The sequence below is a fragment of the Clavelina lepadiformis genome, chromosome 5 (assembly GCF_947623445.1).
Source record: "Clavelina lepadiformis chromosome 5, kaClaLepa1.1, whole genome shotgun sequence".
NCBI classification, from domain to species: Eukaryota; Metazoa; Chordata; class Ascidiacea; order Aplousobranchia; family Clavelinidae; genus Clavelina; species Clavelina lepadiformis.
In genome coordinates, this window is record NC_135244.1 from 18521126 (window position 1) to 18539842 (window position 18717).

At 33.3% G+C, this 18717-nt stretch overlaps 3 protein-coding genes and 1 long non-coding RNA gene across 6 annotated transcripts; 2 read left to right on the top strand and 2 right to left on the bottom strand.

The window, feature by feature from the left end:
• Nucleotides 1–310: 310 nt before the first annotated feature.
• Nucleotides 311–2074, bottom strand: LOC143460295 (L-rhamnose-binding lectin CSL3-like). Its single transcript, XM_076957750.1, has 6 exons — nt 1944–2074; nt 1653–1765; nt 1381–1498; nt 1103–1275; nt 762–870; nt 311–621 (listed from the first exon to the last, which is right to left on the bottom strand). The coding sequence occupies exons 2-6, from the start codon at nt 1708–1710 to the stop codon at nt 435–437; spliced, it is 645 nt and encodes a 214-aa protein (XP_076813865.1). The 5' UTR covers nt 1711–1765; nt 1944–2074; the 3' UTR covers nt 311–434.
• Nucleotides 2075–5572: 3498 nt separating this feature from the next.
• LOC143460963 (L-rhamnose-binding lectin CSL3-like) lies at nt 5573–7944 on the bottom strand. 2 transcript variants are annotated; one of them, XM_076958667.1, is made up of 8 exons: nt 7839–7944; nt 7554–7666; nt 7283–7400; nt 7004–7176; nt 6715–6841; nt 6439–6611; nt 6097–6211; nt 5573–5898 (listed from the first exon to the last, which is right to left on the bottom strand). In XM_076958667.1, exons 2-8 carry the CDS (start codon nt 7609–7611, stop codon nt 5712–5714), a joined length of 951 nt encoding a protein of 316 aa, XP_076814782.1. In that variant the 5' UTR covers nt 7612–7666; nt 7839–7944; the 3' UTR covers nt 5573–5711. The 2 variants fall into 2 exon arrangements, with proteins under 2 accessions (XP_076814782.1, XP_076814783.1); XM_076958668.1 differs by having other exon boundaries at nt 7554–7625; nt 7839–7925.
• Nucleotides 7945–10736: 2792 nt separating this feature from the next.
• LOC143460132 (uncharacterized) lies at nt 10737–12793 on the top strand. Of its 2 annotated transcripts, XR_013117831.1 has the most exons (3): nt 10737–12127; nt 12331–12374; nt 12468–12793. It is a non-coding gene; the product is annotated as an uncharacterized LOC143460132 (long non-coding RNA). The 2 variants fall into 2 exon arrangements; XR_013117830.1 differs by having other exon boundaries at nt 12331–12793.
• Nucleotides 12794–16063: 3270 nt separating this feature from the next.
• LOC143461194 (L-rhamnose-binding lectin SML-like) lies at nt 16064–18563 on the top strand. Its single transcript, XM_076959022.1, has 7 exons — nt 16064–16222; nt 16377–16494; nt 16630–16805; nt 17408–17522; nt 17627–17802; nt 17996–18110; nt 18220–18563. The coding sequence occupies exons 1-7, from the start codon at nt 16165–16167 to the stop codon at nt 18413–18415; spliced, it is 954 nt and encodes a 317-aa protein (XP_076815137.1). The 5' UTR covers nt 16064–16164; the 3' UTR covers nt 18416–18563.
• Nucleotides 18564–18717: the final 154 nt, after the last annotated feature.

Sequence of the window (18717 nt, forward strand, 5' to 3'; positions counted from 1 at the left end):
TGAGTACTGTACACTATATAACCTTCGACGACTATATCACATATAGTTTGACCCTGTCACATTTTGTAAGATTTTCAAAAACGTTTTAAACTTTATAATGTGGCACTTTCGTTTTTTTGCTCCGTGTTACGACCTGCTTGTGCAAAAATAAAATAACTTGTTACAAAAAAATCACTTTTAGTGACAAATGCACAAAAACTGATAACGGATCAACCTACGTTTGCTTGTGTTTCATTAGCTGTGTAGGCTACCCTGTCCAAACGTGTAGAGAGGACAAGTTTTCAAAGACAAATTTCTTTTGCTACAGATGCATTTATTACCAGCAGTTGCTTTAGTTATAAATCAGCACAACCATTCCATGATGTAATATTTCATATAAGCAATCATGTTGCGAAGGCATAATATTAACACATGAAAGGTTTCATTCCTGCCTCTCAGTGGTATTGGGGGATGCAGGAGTAATTCATCTTAATGAACTTGCGGACTCCACGACACGGATCGCCGAACTTTGAGTTTTTAGCCCAGAGAACACAAGAATTTTTATAATCACATGCATGGCGTATTTTCTGATAAGAGCCCTTTGCTTTGCAGTTGGTGTTCGTTTCGTGGTATCGGTAGCACCTGAAGAGTAGAAAATCAAAATGAAAAATCAAATGTGCGTCCTTATACTCTACAGCATTGTTTTTAACCTGTACTTCTACTAGGACAACTTTTGTTACACACTTTTAGTTCAACTTGTCAAGCCAAAATTTATATCTTACGTAGTAAGGTCGTCTCTTCCGTAAAAAGCTTGAAAAACCCTTATGACGGTTCCACGAGGACACGACACGGTGACGTCAGCTTCGTGCTCACAGGCGATAGCAACTCGTTCTTTCAATGAATAAAAAAATCAACTTTTCAAATCTTCAGCTACTTTTAGTTGGTGTAAGCTTGTTATCACACCAATTAGTTTATATAAACAACTCAGTATATGAGAATACAAGGAAAGGTACCTTTCTAACATACTGTATTTCTAATTCATATCAATCATTTTATCTAGTAGTAAACTATATGTTGTGTAATTTTCTTTTAGTGTTTTAATATCTGCTGCAAAAGCAAATACCTATAGGCACGCATTGATAGACCAGCTTGATGTATTTCACCACTCCGTGACAGGGGTCGCCAAACACACTGTTGTGTGCTTTCAAAACGCACGAGTTTTTATTTTGGCAGTTTTTTTTGATTATAGTCAAAGAGTTTCCGGCTTTGCAATGGTCGTTTTTATTCCAGCCACATCTAAACAAAATATGCAGTGCAGTAAAATAGTTAAAAAAGTGTTTTATTATTACTTGTTCTTTTCACTACTTACGCAGGGTATAACTAATCATCGGCCTGTCATACCTATCTTTCTCTAGTCGACCATAGAAAGCATCTTGCACATCGATGACGTAATGGGCTGGACAACTAACTCGGACAGGAGTTTGATGTTCACAAGCAAACCGTGTATGCTGGGTTGCATCTGTGCAACCAAAGTTAAACGGAAATGATTTATACTGACAAGACTTAAATAAGAAATTGACCGAACAACACAAAAAACATGGTTATTAATGTATTAATGTTTGTTTATATCAAACATGTAAACTTTTGCAAGGAACTAATATTGTAAAAGTTACCTGTCCAGACTGGCAATAGAAACAAGACGACAGAAATAGTCTTAAAAATTACACTCATTTTCAAGGGTAGATCTATACGAAAAAGTTCAACAAAGCTATCGAAGCGATTTAGCCTAACATGACAAAAACAAAAGCTTTAATTTGCTGGTTTCCATTCTCTTCAGGCCCAAAGCTGTCTCACTAAAGACAGGAATTTTGATTTGGGAACGTTTACGCTTATAACCTTCGCTTAAACAATTCATTGTATTTTATCATAATTTACCAGCTTTTCGTTAGAATGACAAAGTTTACCTGCAGACGAAGAGTCATGCAAACTTTATCTTGATCAAAAACCTATTCTCTGACCTCCTCTGCAGCGTTGCGGCTCAATATAAAGGCGCTTCCACGTCAAAAGTATTTTGTTGTGTTTCTTTCATGTCCCGGGCTAATCCCTGACCTTGCCTATATACATTAATTATTATATTGGCACTGTAATTATTCGAAATTATTCTCAAGAGCATGTTACAGCCATCATGAAATTTCTTTAAAAGTGTTATTAAATTCATGTCACAGCCATCATGAAATGTTCTTAAAATTATAATTAAATACATATCACATATTGATTTATACTTGCTTATTAAATTTCGTGAATTTATTTCTGTAATCATCTCATATAAAACTGCATTAATTGCCTTCAAATAAATTTTGTAATTAAATACTTAAAAATACTTTTATATAATATGTTATAATGACAACATATACGGAGGTCAAGACAGAAAAAACAAAGTCTGGAGCCAAGGCAATGGTGATAATGGATAAGCGTGAAACGGTAAACTAAATATAGATCAACCACAAACTATAGCATTAACCTGAAGTTTTTCACCAGTAAATATCAACTTAACTTGCACTGATTAAATTACTCAGTGCTTCGGTTAATTGTCTATCTGAAATATACAATCATATTTGTATGGGCATTCCCCACACAATAAATATCTTTATAACCTTACACAATGTAAATATCTTGTTGCTGTCAACTATAAGTTACTGAGATTAAAAATGGCCAAATTTAATTGTTAGTTCCTTCAAAGTTCACCACCAATAACAAAGAAGTGTCAGCATAATAAAGAATTTGTTATGCATATGCATTTGGATTTGCAATTCAGTATTTTAGTTTTCTATTGATATCGGCAAAAGATCTAAGCTAGCTGTATTTTTTTTTCAAATGCACAAGGAAAATATCACCTTGGCTAAATTTGTATAGTATGTTCGTAAAAAGCAAAATCTGGCAAGGATTCTTTAATGAGGCAAGGAATCTTGATGCTTCGCGGGTGTTAACCCAATATCATGATGATGACGTACTTATTGCTCATGCTTTGTTTCAACTTTGCTATTTACAATATTTTTCAAACTATATGCTATTATTTCCAGTCAAAGACTATATCATACTGCTGAAAACGGTTAATTTAAATAGTTCAACGATTTTCGATCGGACGAAATTATATAACTGACTTTACGTTGGTAAGCATTTCTCGTTATTTTAATTATGAAAGTATTTGATGTATGCAATACAAATTGTAAGATAAGGCGCAGTGGTTCATTCCTGTTACACCATCTGTAGGAACCCATTATCTACCATATTGTTTTGAAATTACAAGGTAAGTTTCTAATTTTAAAGCTATATTTGCGATGTAATCATTTTAATTACACAGTTGTGCTAAATGATTACAGAGTTGAAGTTGAAATAAAATTATTGTTAGGCACTAATTAAAAGACGATCAACAGTCATAACTTAACACCAATTTAAATTCAATTCAAACTATGCAATATAAAAAATGTATTTTTGGCAAGCTCTTAAACAAACTACAATTTAATACGGAGTGCGCAATGAAAAATCAATAAAAACTGCTTTTATAATGATGATAAGTTAACTTTAAATAAAGCTTTAATAAATTAATTTAATAAATTTAATAAATTTAATAAATTAATAAATTAAATTTTTGCAATTTATTTGTATGTAAGATACTTCTGACATCGTATCCGCCACAATACAGAGAGTGTAAGGAATAGAAAGGGTTTGAGTCAAGATCAAAATCAAATGTTTTCATCACATTTCCTTCGTTAACGTGTACGGTACACAAATATTGGTTTTAATCAAATAATATGCAAACAATAATTAATATTAATGAATAAATCAAATAATGATCAATAAACAAAATATCTGTTTTTGTTTATTTTATGTTTTTTTCATTCTGGATAACATTTTTTCCGGCTAAGTCTAATTAGAAAACTAAACTAAATTCTGAGCACAAATTGGTTAATTTGTTAATCCCGACCAAACGTTTGAATTCTTTTAGAAGCAAGATACAATTTTAATCTAAACAACATAACTGAATGACGGTCTTGTTTGACTCAACTGCCATAATTACCGTTTACACTGATATTTACTTTAACTTTCGCCACGTTGGTGCTTCGACAGTCTTTCACTTATTAAATTTATTGCTATAAGTTCTTTTATATATGCCTTGTTGGTTCCTGTCATTTTGGTACTTCATAACAAAAAGAAACAAAAAGAATATCAACATCTTTTCATCGGCAATACTTCAACAGGTTTGTGTTGAAAGAAATTTCAATAGGCTCAGAACTTAAAAGACTCTCAATCTTAATAAACTTAGGAGTGTTTTTTAAAAGCTGATGATGCGGAAAAGGAATTGTTTTAAGTGAAAGCCAAACACAACATACTTGTATATTTTTAATATGCTTTTATTTACAGGTGCATTGATGATGTATGGTAATCCTCGATCATTCCATGAAATAATAATTAAAATTAGATCATAATTTGATTGTATTTTATAAAATTTCCGTGTAATATCAAACTTGCAGTTTCAATTGAATTTACTTGTGTATTACACAAACATAACTGCTTCAGAATAATGCACAAGACATGATCGTTATCATTTTTATCATATCATTATGATCTATTCCCAATAGACAAAGTAATATTTAACCTGCTTTTAAAACATTTCGTTATGCAATATTTCATTTCTCCCAAATTTTGTATAATTTTCTTAGTCGTTTAACTTAACTGGATTTGTCCGAGAATGGGCGACCAGTTACAAATAGCAAGAAAACATTGAACATCAAACAAAAATTTTGTTTTTCATGAACGAATCTTTATAAATTAGGCTAATTACACCATATATGCTTGCGTCATTCAATTTATAGAAGAGTAAATCTCGCTTTGATCTCAAAGTAAAACCAGTAATAAGATTAAAGATATTTATGTGATTAATGTGAATTACTGCCTTTGGGAAAGCCCCTATAACTTTCAAGACCAAATATGGATAACATGTGAAAAACAGAGATAAAGAATAATTTCCGAATGGATGGGAAAGAATTTTAAGAACACACATGTTCTGGTATAAATTGTTTGTATATTCGTGTAGCTGGTATTTTTGACAATTTGTTTATTTACTATAAGTTTAACACTTGGAAACTGTGGATTATTTTAAAGTAGATGAAACCTCGCTTTGGCACCGCCGCTTCACTCGACTTGTCATAGCTACGAAAATAATTGCTTCAAAAACAGTTTGTTTGACCTATATGACTTGCATAATATTTTGAGCGAACACATTAAGCATTATAAAAACTATGAGTACTGTACACTATATAACCTTCGACGATTGTATCACATATAGCTTAATCCTGTCACAGTTTTTAAGATTTTCAAAAACATTTTAAACCTTATCATGTGGCAGTTTCGTTTTTTTGCTCCGTGTTACGAGCTGCTTGTGCAAAAATAAAATAGTTTGTTACAAAAAAATCACTTTTAGTGACAAATGCACAAAAACGTATAACTGATCAACCTACGTTTGCTTGTGTTTCATTAGTTGTGTAGGCTACCCTGTCCAAACGTGTAGGGAGGACAAGTTTTCAAAGACAAGTTTCTTTTGTTACAGATGCATTTATTACCAGTTGCTTTAGTTATATATCAGCACAATCATTCCATAACGTAATATTTCATATAAGCAATCGTGTTGCAAAGGCGTAATATTAACGCATGAAAGGTTTCGTTCCTGCCTCTCAGTGGTATTGGGGTATGCAGGAGTAATTCATCTTGACGAACTTGCGCACTCCATGACACGGATCGCCAAACTTTGAGTTTTTAGCCCAGAGAACACAAGAATTTTTATAATCACATGCATGGCGTATTTTCTCATATGAGCCGTTTGCTTTGCAGTTGGTGTTTGTTTGTGCGTATCGGTAGCACCTGAAGAGTAGAAAAGCAAAATGAAAAATCAAATGTGCATCCTTATACTCTATTAATAAAATTATAATATTATATATATAATTATATAATATTAATAAATCTATTATTATACGCATTATTTTTAACCTGTATTTCTATTAGGACAACTTTTGTTACACACTTTTAGTTCAACTTGTCAAGCTAAAATTTTTATCTTACGTAGTAAGGTCGTCTCTTCCGTAAAAAGCTTCATAAACACTTATGACGTATCCATGAGGACACGACACGGTGACGTCAGCTTCGTGCTCACAGGCGATAGCAACTCGTTCTTCCTCTGAATAAAAAATTCAACTTTTCAAATTTTCAGTTATTTTTACTTGATGTAAGCTTGTATACACCAATTAGTTTATATAAACACCAACTCAGTATATAAGAATACAAGGAAAGGTACCTTTCTAACATACTGTATTTCTACATCATATCAATCAGTTTATCTTGTAGTAAGCTATATGTTGTGAAATTTTCTTTTAGTGTATTGATATCTGCTGCACGAGCATATACCTATAGGCACGCATTGATAGATCAGTTTGATGTATTTCACCACACCACGACATGGGTCGCCAAACACACTGTTGTGGGCTTTCAGCGTGCAGGAATTTTCGTATTGACAATTTTGTTTGATCTTGGAAAGAGAACTTCCCGCTTTGCATTGATCATTTGCATTCCAGCCGCACCTGATTAGAACGCATATTATCATTATCTTTATTTTTAAAAGCAGTATATACACAGTTATAGATTTTAAGTCTGTTTTATTAATTAATATGTTGTATAGATTACCTGTCTTTTTCCTGTCGACCGTAAAACGCGTCTATCACATCGATTACGTAGTATTCTGGACATCGAACGTGTTCCGGTGTTTCATGTTCACACGCATAAACTGTTTGAGTTTCTCCAAAGTATAGCTCTGAACAAAGAAAGTAAAACAATTCTTTAACCAAGTAAGTAGTGGGAAAAGCTAATTGTAGATGTAGTTGTTTTGCTATTTGCACATGACTATGGATTGTAGACTGTATATCAACGTTTTCTATACATTCAATTTATGCAAACAACAAAGTAAGTGAAATACCTTCTGGCACACACTCGTAGACAAACTTGATGTATTTTACCACTCCGTGACAGGGGTCACCAAATACACTGTTGTGTGCTTTCAAAATGCACGAGTTTTCATTTTGGCAGTTTTCTTTGATTATAGTCAAAGAGTTTCCGGCTTTGCAATGGTCGTTTTTATTCCAACCACATCTAAACAAATCATACAGTGCAGTAATATAGTTAAAAAAGTGTTTTATTATTACTTGTTCTTTTTCACTACTTACGCTGGGTATAACTAGTCATCGGTCTGTCATACCTATCTTTCTCTAATCGACCATAGAAAGCATCTTGCACATCGATGACGTAATGAGCTGGACAACTAACTCGGACAGGAGTTTGATGTTCACAAGCAAAACTTGTATGCTGGGTTGCATCTGTGCAACAAAAGTTAAACGGAAATGATTTATACTGACAAGACTTAAATAAGAAATTCACCAAACAAGACAAAAATCATGGTTAATAATATATTATGGGTGTTTATATCAAACATGTAAACTTTATCAAGGAACCAATATTGTAAAAGTTACCTGTCCAGACTGGCAATAGAAACAAGACGACTGAAATAGTCGTAAAAATAACACGCATTTTCAAGGGTAGATCTATATGAAAAAAATCAACAAAGCTATCGGAACGATTTAACCTGACAAAAACAAAAGCTGTAATTTGCTGGTTTCCACTCTCTTCAGGCCCAAACTGTCTCACTAAAGACAGGAATTTTGATTTGGGAACGTTTACGCTTATAACCTTTCTTTAAACAAGTCATTGCTTTTTATCATAATTTACCAGCTTTTCGTTAGAATGACAAAGTTTACCTGCAGACGAAGAGTCATGCAACCTTTATCTTGATCAAAAATCTATTCTCTGACCTCCTCTGCAGCGGTGCGGCTGAATATAAATTCGCTTCCACGTCAAAGGTATTTTGTTGTGTTTCTTTCATGTCTGGGGCTAATCCCTGACCTTGTCTATATCCATTATTTATCTTATTGGCACTGTAATTATTCGCAATTATTCTCAAGGACATGTCACAGCCATCATGAAATTTCCTTAAAAGTGTAATTAAATCCATGTCACATATTGATTTATACTTGCTTATTGTTGCTCAAATAACTAGGGCAATGCTATTAAATTTTTTCCTATCGATTTCGTGAATTGATTTCTGTAATCATCTCATATAAAATTGCATTAATTGCCTTCAATTAAATTTTTTAATTAAATACTTAAAAGAACTTTTATATAATATGGTATAATGACAACATATACGGAGGCCAAGACAGAAAAACAAAGTCATGAGCCAAGGCTATGGCGATAATGGATAAACGTGAAACGGTAAACTAAATATAAATCAACCACAAACTATAGCATTAACCTGAAGTTTTAAACCGAAAAATATCAACTTAATTTTCACTAGATAAATTACTCAATGTTTCAGTTAATTGTCTATCCGGATTATACAATCGTATTTGTATGGGCATTCCCCACATAATAAATATCTTTATAACCTTACACAATGTAAATATCTTGCTCCTGTCAATTATAAGTTACTGAGATTATAACTGCCCAAGTTTAAATTGTTATTTCTTTCAAAGTTCACCATCAATAACAAAGCAGTGTAAGCATAATAAAGCGTTTGTTTAGAGTATTTGGGTCTTCTATAGGTATCTACAAAAGATCTAAGCTAGTTGTAATTTTTCTTCAAATGCACGAGCAAAATATCACCTTGACTAAATTTGTATAGTCTAATCGTTAATAGCAAAATCTGTATTAGAATAACTTATAGTCATTTCAATTGGCGCAACTATTATTGCCTGCTTATTTTATAATTATCATTAAATGTGATTGCGTGATTAGAAAAAAAAGATTTATTACAAGCGCCTTTAGATAAGTAAGTATCTTATCATTTAAAAAATGTATTATGTATTAAATAGCAGTAATTGGCTACAAGTATGAAAACCAACATTATTTTAAGTGGGCGTTACAGAACATTTAATCCGGTTATTTATGAACAATCTTTAAATAAAATATAACAAGCAATACTAGATAATAATGACAAAGCAGTTATATAAGTGCGACTGGTGGTTAATTACTGTCCTCTCGTCGTGATTAGAATTAAACCAACTGACACAGCGATACAATAGTTTTTAAAAGGGAGATGAAAATGTGAAGAGCCTTGTAAGTGACAAAAAGACGTATTACAGAACACGAACTAATTCATACTTGCTCGAAATCATATCTGAGTTCCCAAAAGTTCTATTTTCGAAACAATGTTTCTCAAAAGAAGCACTTTTTATAGCAATTGTAATGTACAGTATATATACTTAACTTGAGATGCACTCGGTATAACTTTAATGGTGTAAAATAGATTTTGATGGGATTTATTCGCTCATAAAAAAGCAAAACGATGCGATGAAAGATTTTGAATCATATAGCAATTTGTAAAGTGTCAAGAAGTGTGATGATCTGTGAAAATCAGTGTTTCACTTTCTGTGCAATGTGAATTCGCATGAATATGTTCTTGAACTATACGAGTAGTATTGTTGTTTTAGCATAAACTTAATGCACTTAACACACAGTAGCTGGAAATAATATTTATATTGATTTTCATCGGTCAACTACATATTGTAACAGTCGACTGTTTCTTTGAACTCCTAGACTAAAGTTGCACTTCATTTTTTATCAAGTATTTATAGACTGATGAAACTTTTAGTTCAATATTTAGTAAATCATGCATTGTTTGCCGTTTTCTAATGTTTTGTTACGTACAAATGTAATAATGACGTATAATAATTTTATTTTTTCACATACAAGAATAATTTTATAATGAATTGGTAGAAAGTGGAAATGTGTTTGTGAACTATCTTGCTTAAAATGTTGATAATAATGTTCTATACATCCTGTGGAGATTAACTTACTTGGACGGTTGGTGACGTTTGTCGATTGTTAGGCAATATTTCAAAATATATATTAATTTTATAAGTCGAACATCTTTAATGCTAAGGCATTTTAGTTCTAACGTCTTCAACTGAAATCGTTTATTGATTCTTCCTATGAGTTTTGCTCTTGCGTGCGGTAAATCACGCCTTGATAAAAAGAGGGTGATTTCGTTAAAATTCCACTATATAAATGTTTCTTGTTGTATCTTTTTCTTAGCTCCTATAAATCTTAGTTAAACGACATTAGTTTGTAAGATGATAAAAGTACAAGGCACTAAAATATAAATGACAATTTCACCAAATTTTGGTGGTGACTAATGACTATATAGGGTTATAGTTGTTAAATTGTATGCTTTGTGTATAGGCCTATTTTTAAAATTTTCAGAAAATGTTGTTTTGTAAACAGTCTCCTGAAAATGCTTCCAGGTTATGCCAAAAAATAAAAATAAAATTTCAAAAAAAACCTGGTAATCGTGATTTTTATGCCATGTTGTTGTTAAGAGTTTTGTGTTTCGTTGGACTTTTTTACAACATGTGGATACACGTAACAGATATATATGATATAAATATCACAGAAATATGTTTGTATACACGAGTATCTAACGAGGCAAGGAATCTTTATGCTTCACTGATGTTAACTCAATATCATGATGATGACGTACTTATTGCTCATGCTTCATTTCAACTTTGCTATTTACAACATTTTTTAAACTATATGCTATTATTTCATGTCAAAGATTATATCATACTGATGAAAACGGTTAATTTAAATAGTTCAACGATTTTCAATCGGACGAAATTATATAACTGATTTTACGTTGGCAAGCATTGCTCATTATTTTAATTAATGTATTTGATGTATGCAATACAAATTGCAGGATAACCCATCCACTTCAGATAAGATAATGCGCAGTGCTTTCTTCCTGTTACACAATTTGTAGGCGCCCATTATATACCATATTTTTTTGAAATTACAAGGTAAATTTCTAATTTTAAAGCTATTTGCGATATAATCATTTTAATTATACAGTTGTGCTAAATTATCACAGAGTTCAAGTCGAAATAGAATTATTGTTAAGCGCTTATTAAAAGACGATCAAAAGTCATAACTTAACACTAATTTGATTTTAGTTCAAACTATGTAATATAAAAAATGTATTTTTGGCACGCTCTTAAACAAACTACAATTTAATACGGAGTGCACAATGAAAAATCAATTAAATTGGTTCGATAATGATGATAAGTTAAGTATAAAAAAAGCATAAATTAGCTTTTTGCAATTTATTTGTATATATAGGATACTGTTGGCATCAGTAACTTCATATCCGCCAAAATACTGAAAGTGTAAGGCATAGAAAGGGTTTGGGTCAAGATCAAAATAAAATATTTTGATCAAATCTCCTTCTTTATAAACGATAAACGTTTCATTTGCATTTTATATTCTGTATATGTGGGCTAGATTCGGGCGGAGATGTTAATCCTATCATTAATTTGCTAATTTCGTTTATGTGACATTCAATGCAGTTGCAGTGTTACGGACTTTGTTCCTCACATGTTGTGTTGTTACTTATCATCGTGTTTTCGTTTGAAGCGTTTTTACCAATCAGCACCTTTTACACGTGTGTTAACTATTTTAATCACGTGGTTTGGCACCGTTGTTATATATAAAGATTGTGCGCTTTTTAGAGAGGCGAGTCTGAGTCAGCGTCTGGCTGAGACCAATTAAATGTGGTTTTTCGAAGATCGTCGGTTTGTTTTTATTAGCGTGATAACGCTACACAGTCTCCCAGCTGAAGGTTACTCACAGTTCAAAGTGTCGCGGTTCACTGTAAACGTGAAATTAAGCCTGGCTTCATGAACTTCGTTACAATGCAGCACATACAAATTTTGTTTGTGAATATCAAACTTCTGTCCGAGCTAGTTGCACAGCTCATTACGTCATCGGTGTGAAAGATGCTTTCTGTGGACGATTGAAAAAAGACAATAACTAATAAGTTATTTATTGTTTATGAGATTTCAAGCCTGTCACATTAATTATTATCTAACGTGAGCTATAGTAAAACACTATATTATCAACCCTCGATTACACTGACAATAATTTAGATGCGTTTTTGGTTACCCATAATATGGTGTGAAGAAATACTTCAAACTGGTCTACAATTGTGTGCCAAGTATGTAGCTTATATTAATAATTTTAAATAGTAAATTCATATTAAAAATAAAATACAGATTTTTGCGGAGGGAACGTAACTAATGCAGCTATAACCGAAGTAAATCATGTATATTAACACCGTAAAGCCACTCTTTCGATTTATGTAGCCTAAATACTTGTAGCGTTAAGTTTACTGGTTTATAATATTAGCCTACATTTTAGAGAGAAGAGTTGCCATCGCTTGTGAGCACAAAAGTGACGTAAAGGTGAAATGTCCTCATGGATACGTCATAAAAGTTTATGACGCTTGTTTCGGGAGAGACGACTTTACTGAACTATATGCAATTTAATTTTCTTAGATGCTATCGATACCACAAACCAAACACCAACTGCAAAGCAAAAGGCTCTTATGAGAAAATACGCCATGCATGTGATTATAAAAATTCTTGTGTTCTCTGGGCTAAAAACTCAAAGTTTGGCGATCCGTGTGGTGGAGTGCGCAAGCTCGTCAAGATGAATTACTCCTGCATACCCCAATACCACTGAGAGGCAGGAACGAAACCTTTCATGCGTTAATATTATGCCTTTGCAACACGATTGCTTATATGAAATATTACGTTATGGAATGGTTGTGCTGATATATAACTAAAGCAACTGGTAATAAATGCATCTGTAACAAAAGAAACTTGTCTTTGAAAATGTCATGGAGTTCGCGTCGAATGTGGAACTCCGTGTCATAGAGTGCGCAAGTTCATCAAGATGAATTACTCTTGCTTGCCCTATTATTAAGGCTGAACCACAACGTTGGACGGAAACTGATGATTTGAATTTGATAACGATTGCTTTTTTTGGATACTAATTTTAATGTATACTCGCATATCAATAATAATTAATTAGAATTTTCCTCTTTAACAAGCAAAGTAACTGTTCAAAATAAATGCATATATTAAAAATTCAATGGTTTATCTTTGTTTGTGTAAGTTATACTTACCGTTAAAGCATAGCCAGTACCTATAGACTGTTTGGATGCCTTTGAAGTCAATATTTTTCGTTATATTATGAACATCAAAATTTATACATAACAACGTGAAGCATTTTGATGACAACGAAACTTCTCCAATTTATGGTCCATAAGAATTTTTCGAGTTTAACGGCTTGCCGCAAAGCAAAGCCCAGTAATAGTTTTTTTTTACTACACTCAGTTAAAAGTACCAATCCACATAAAACTTGTCTAAAATCGGATACAATTTCATGCATGTTTATAATAAAAACTATTCACAATAAATACGAAATAAGAAACGTTTATGCTAGGTAGAAAGCTAAATTCTTGGTCTGATTTTCAGCTGATATTCAGTTTTTCTACATACACTGATCTTTATTCCTTGCTGCCAGATAAATGCGCCAATCCGGTCAACAGTCATCAACGCATTGAACAGAGCGATGACATGCTCACGGTCTTAAAAAGAACAAATAAATGACTGCAAATAATTACAGTGGGTTTAGAGTACAACTACAGCAATCCTGTGAAGTACACCCTAGAATGGGAAGACTATCGAATAGTGTTTGACTTATTAGCATCAAAGTATCGTTGGCAGTGCCCTGTTGATCACAATGACGTCACTGTAGGTGATTGTGTGCAGCGACACCATGCGGACATGTGTGCATTAATTGACAGAACTTAGTAGAACGCTATAGCCTAGCTCATGATTTGCTTTCTTGTTGTACGAAGACCTTGAATGAGACTCAAAAACATTTTCTTTGGCAATGTAGCCGATTAGTCTTATAGAGTCCCTACAGCAGTTACTAAGGTTTTTGGTTCGCGACAATATACAAGGTGTCTTTCATATTTTAGGAACTTTGTGATGTCGCATAAAGACAAAATGCAACTGAGTCAAGGCTTTAAGACATATCCAGCAAGCTTTATTATTTCTGGACAGATGTTGTTGTTTGAAGTCTGAGCCTTGGCTGCAGTTAAATTTGCTAACAGGCAACGGCTTTGGATGTGTGCTTTGGAAAATCCAACAGAGATTCTCATAGGCATATAAAGTATGTTCTTTGTAACACGTTGAGATGACTTTCAGCCCTTTTTCTCGCGCATCCCGTTTTTCAGCTGATGAGTGGCGAAGGTGTTGTCGTGTAAGAGAACGGAGAATGGGCGCGAGTGCAGGAGTTGACCGGCAAATATAAGATTATTCAAAATGCTTCTTTCGTCCGATGTGAATGTAATAAGTCGACAGTGTTAACGACTTTTATTTATCGCACTAGCTTCTTAGCACTGAGCGTCTGCAACGGAGACGTTTCTACAATTCTAAGCAACTGGACTTGAAAAGGCACAAAGAAAAGTTAACATGGCTCGGATTATTTTATACCAGAACGGAAAGTTGGCGCTGTGGCCGCTTGGGAAATTTCGTTTTCTTCACTGCAAATGTTAAGGCATCGCAAAAATCTTGGTGAAACTGGTCTGGGTTTCTAGAGTAGGTGGCAGCAAATATGATGCAAACTGGTTGGTATAAGCATAGGCTTTAATTCGGCTTTTATGAGGTTTCATCGCTTTACTGCGGGTTGCTACGAAACTGGTGTCATGAATTCGCAAGCAGTGATTAGCAAGGATAGATGTTCAGACTACAGGGTTAAGGCAACTATACCTTTACCAAGAAATTGAATATATATGTTAGGTAATCAACATAAAGTCAATTTAAACGATTTGTTTACTTTTGTTGTTGACTTTTTAGCGTTTAGGCTTTGTCGTTTGTGCATTATTTGATTAAATAATTGTTTTTGTTAAAGGTTTTTGTCATTTAACTCTAATAAACTGTGCTTTGTGGTCAGATAAATCGATTTTTTCACGCACTTTCCAGAGCTTCGGTCATTATATCTTTAGAACCAAATCAAATAACCAAACGAATAAAGCGCTATTTTCAACTCACGGAACAATTCAGAAGAGTGTTGAATTACAGCTTCTTAATAACATAAAAAATTTTAATTAAGTTTTGCCTACGACAGGTTTTACATATACCGTATATATAGCATATATGCTTATAAACGAAAGCGACTTTAAAGTGAGGGGCAAGTCCAAAAATAATAATAATTAATACAAGTCCAAAAATTATTAATGTTCAGAATTAGCGAGAGCGACTTTAAATTCTAAAGCAACCAATACTTTGGCCTTGTTGTATTCCAAATCGAGATCGACTGGTGCGTTATAGAAAGTTTTCCGTTCAACGCTATAGAAAAGAACAAAAGCGCATTGAAATCGAACGCAAACATCCCTTTTTAATTGTATATTTACCAATGCTTTGTGCTACCTCAATGCTCCTTCTCGCCTACGCAAGGGCCCGCATATAAATCTTAATTTCGGTGAAAAACGAGTTTTGTGAAAACCTGGGAACTCTTGGAAGGTTGTTTAATAAAAGGGCGGCTTCAATTTGATTTTTTCTTTCCGTTTTTGTGTGGCTTATGATCGAAGGTGATTTAAAAGCAAGGGTGTCTTTAAATAAATTTAGCCTTTTCTATAGTTCAAACTGAACAAAAGAACGTTAAATGTATGTGCAAACATACACCTTTTAATACATATTTACTCACATATTTCTCTGTGTCATACTATCTCAACTTTTGCCCATCATCCCAGCAAAGGATCGCAAGCATATAGCGTAATTTCGACTAAATAAACCTGTATATTGTGATTGTATATTTTAAGACCTCGTCTTCATGCGGTTTACATTTAAGGAGCGGCTTATAATTTTCTAATGTTTTTTGCTGCTCATAATCAAAGGAGGTTGATATAAATGGTTTGAAAGATTTGGTAAAGATCAAGATTGAATATTTCGATCGACTCACCTGCATAATAGTCTTAATCATATTTCCAAACAATACTAGTTCTCTTGCTGTTGTCCACTAAGTACAACTAAAAATACTCTATTGGAGACAAAATAATTCATGTATTTCACAATATGAATTTGGATAAAAAAAAATTCAGCTTTTTTATTTTTGTTAGATTTTTTGACTTTAATAATCAGCTTCGGTTGTTAAAGTTTTGAAGGTTGCTTTATAGTTAAAATGCGCCAAATCTTTACGACGTTTGCTCTCATCCTGGCTGTACTGCCAGTCTGGACAGGTGATATGTTACTTATTAATAACCTTTACATGTTTCATTAACAGCTTCTAAAATAAAAATATTGATGATTTGCTCTGTTCATTTAAGGGCAATCGTAATTACATTCCATTAATTACTTAGTAATTTGACTCACGAAGCATTACTCCAATATCAGGTGCAGTCCAGCGTACAAATTATGCTTGTGAGCATCAAACTCCGGTTCGAGTCCGTTGTCCAGCTCATTACGTCATCAATGTCAAATATGCTTTCTATGGTCGATTGGAAAAATCCAGGTGTAATAAATTAGGTCTTTTACGAAATAAATCTATATAATGTATAAACCTATCATGCACATATATAATGTGAACAATATATAACAATGTCAATGACATGGTGAATAAACAATACTTTACTATTGACCATTTCAGATGCGGTTGGAACGAGAACAATCATTGCAAAGCAGGAAACTCTCGTTCAATTATCAAACAAAACTGCCAAAATGAAAATTCCTGCTTACTAAAAGCAGAAAACAATATATTTGGTGATCCGTGTGGTGGTGTAGTTAAATATATCAAGCTCGTCTACGACTGCGTACCAGCAGCAGGTATGTAAAAATGTTTTTCGGTAAAAAGTTTTGTGAAACCAGATTTTTCAAAACTTAACATCATTTTTTTATTATTAACCAACACAACAAAAGTTATCACATTTTTTATAACAATTTTGTATTAAAAAAGAACCAGAAGGAGACTGATTTGACCGTTTGCAGCCTTTTCCAAATTTTTCTCATACCACCTACGCCGTGATTGACGTTTTAACTGCGTAGAACTGGCGCAAAAAAAATTGAATAGCTCATTAGTTAAATTTAAAATGAAACTAAAACCAGCTCGATGAAATAAGGTTTTTCTGACAGGATTTTTTTGATATTTAATTGTTAGAGTTTTGAAATTTGCTTTACTCTTAAAATGCATCCAAGTTTTCTGGTGTTTCCTGCAGTGGTTATATTTCTAGTCTGGACAGGTGATAGGTTACATTTTGTATGAATTATAATCTTCATGTGTTTCAAAAATTCCATTTTTGTTTATCATCGTTTCATTCATTTAGAAAAATGTTTGATTTGTTTTCTTATATTTTGTGATTGGGAGCATCCGGTGTTTTATTCTGTCAACCATATTCACTAATTTCAATGAGTGACATTGGTCCTCTTAGGTGTTATCCGTACAAGTTTTGCTTGTGAACATCAAACTCCAGTCCGAGTTACTTGTCCGGCTCATTACGTTATCGATGTGAAATATACTTTCTATGGTCGACAGGAAAAAAGCAGGTCTAACAAATTATTCCGATCTTTCTTGTGATAAAATTGTCTTTGTCATGTAGATCGAACTATCCTGAAATATAAATTATACTTGACTATCGACTATAAATCAGATGCGGCTGGAATGACAACAATCGTTGCAAAGCTGCGAATTCTCCATCGATCATCAAACGCAGCTGCCAACATGAAAACTCGTGCTTGTTGCGAGCGGAAAACGGTATATTTGGTGATCCCTGTGGTGGTGTGGTTAAATACATCAAGTTCGTTTACCAATGCGTACCAGCGGCAGGTATGTTGTGTATATTGTAGTTACAAATACGAAAAGACGACACAAAGCAAAAAAGTAATTAATAAGTGCAAGAAAAAGCTTAACGTGTTAAGTGATTTCTATACAAGAGATTCCTCTTTGTGAGTTTGCCCATTTTCGATCCGTGTACGTTGTTCTCCAAAAAGTCTGGCACAACCAAAAATTATCTCTTCAGGGAAAAAACGACTTGCCATCGCCTGTGAACATGAACGTGACGTGAAAGTGAATTGTCCGTATGGATACGTCATAAATGTTTATGACTCCTTTTACGGGAGAGACGATCTTACTACGTAAGAGGATATTTTTCAGTTTAGATTCGAAATTTTGAAAGCAAATCGGTGTTTGTCATTCGAGAATACTGGTTCTCGCTTAAATACTGTAACTTGCCTGTTTTTTTAGATGTTACCGATACAGCCAAACTAACACCAACTGCAAAGCAAACGGCTCCCATCAGAAAATAGCACACACTTGCGAGCATAAAAATTCTTGTGTTCTTTCGGCCAAAAACTCCGTTTTCGGTGATCCGTGTGGTGGCGTTCGCAAGTTTATCAAGATGTCCTACTCATGCGTTCCCCAAGCATTGTGGCTGTATTGATGTAGACTTGGAAAGAAACCGTAGAGTAATCATGGGGAATCGTAACACGATCGATTAATTGTTTTAGATACTATATGTATACATGAATAATCATACGTTGTAATTTAATATACTAAACAATTGTTGAAAATAAATGCATCAAAATTTATTAGTCTTTTTGCTGGTGAAAACAGTTACCGACATTTTAGGCAGCAGTGACAATAATTGGGGTAACTTTGCACTTCTACCTATGAGCCTAAATGTTTTTGCTATTTTTTAAGTATCAAAAGGAAATGAATAAACCTAACTGAAACAGTAAAGTA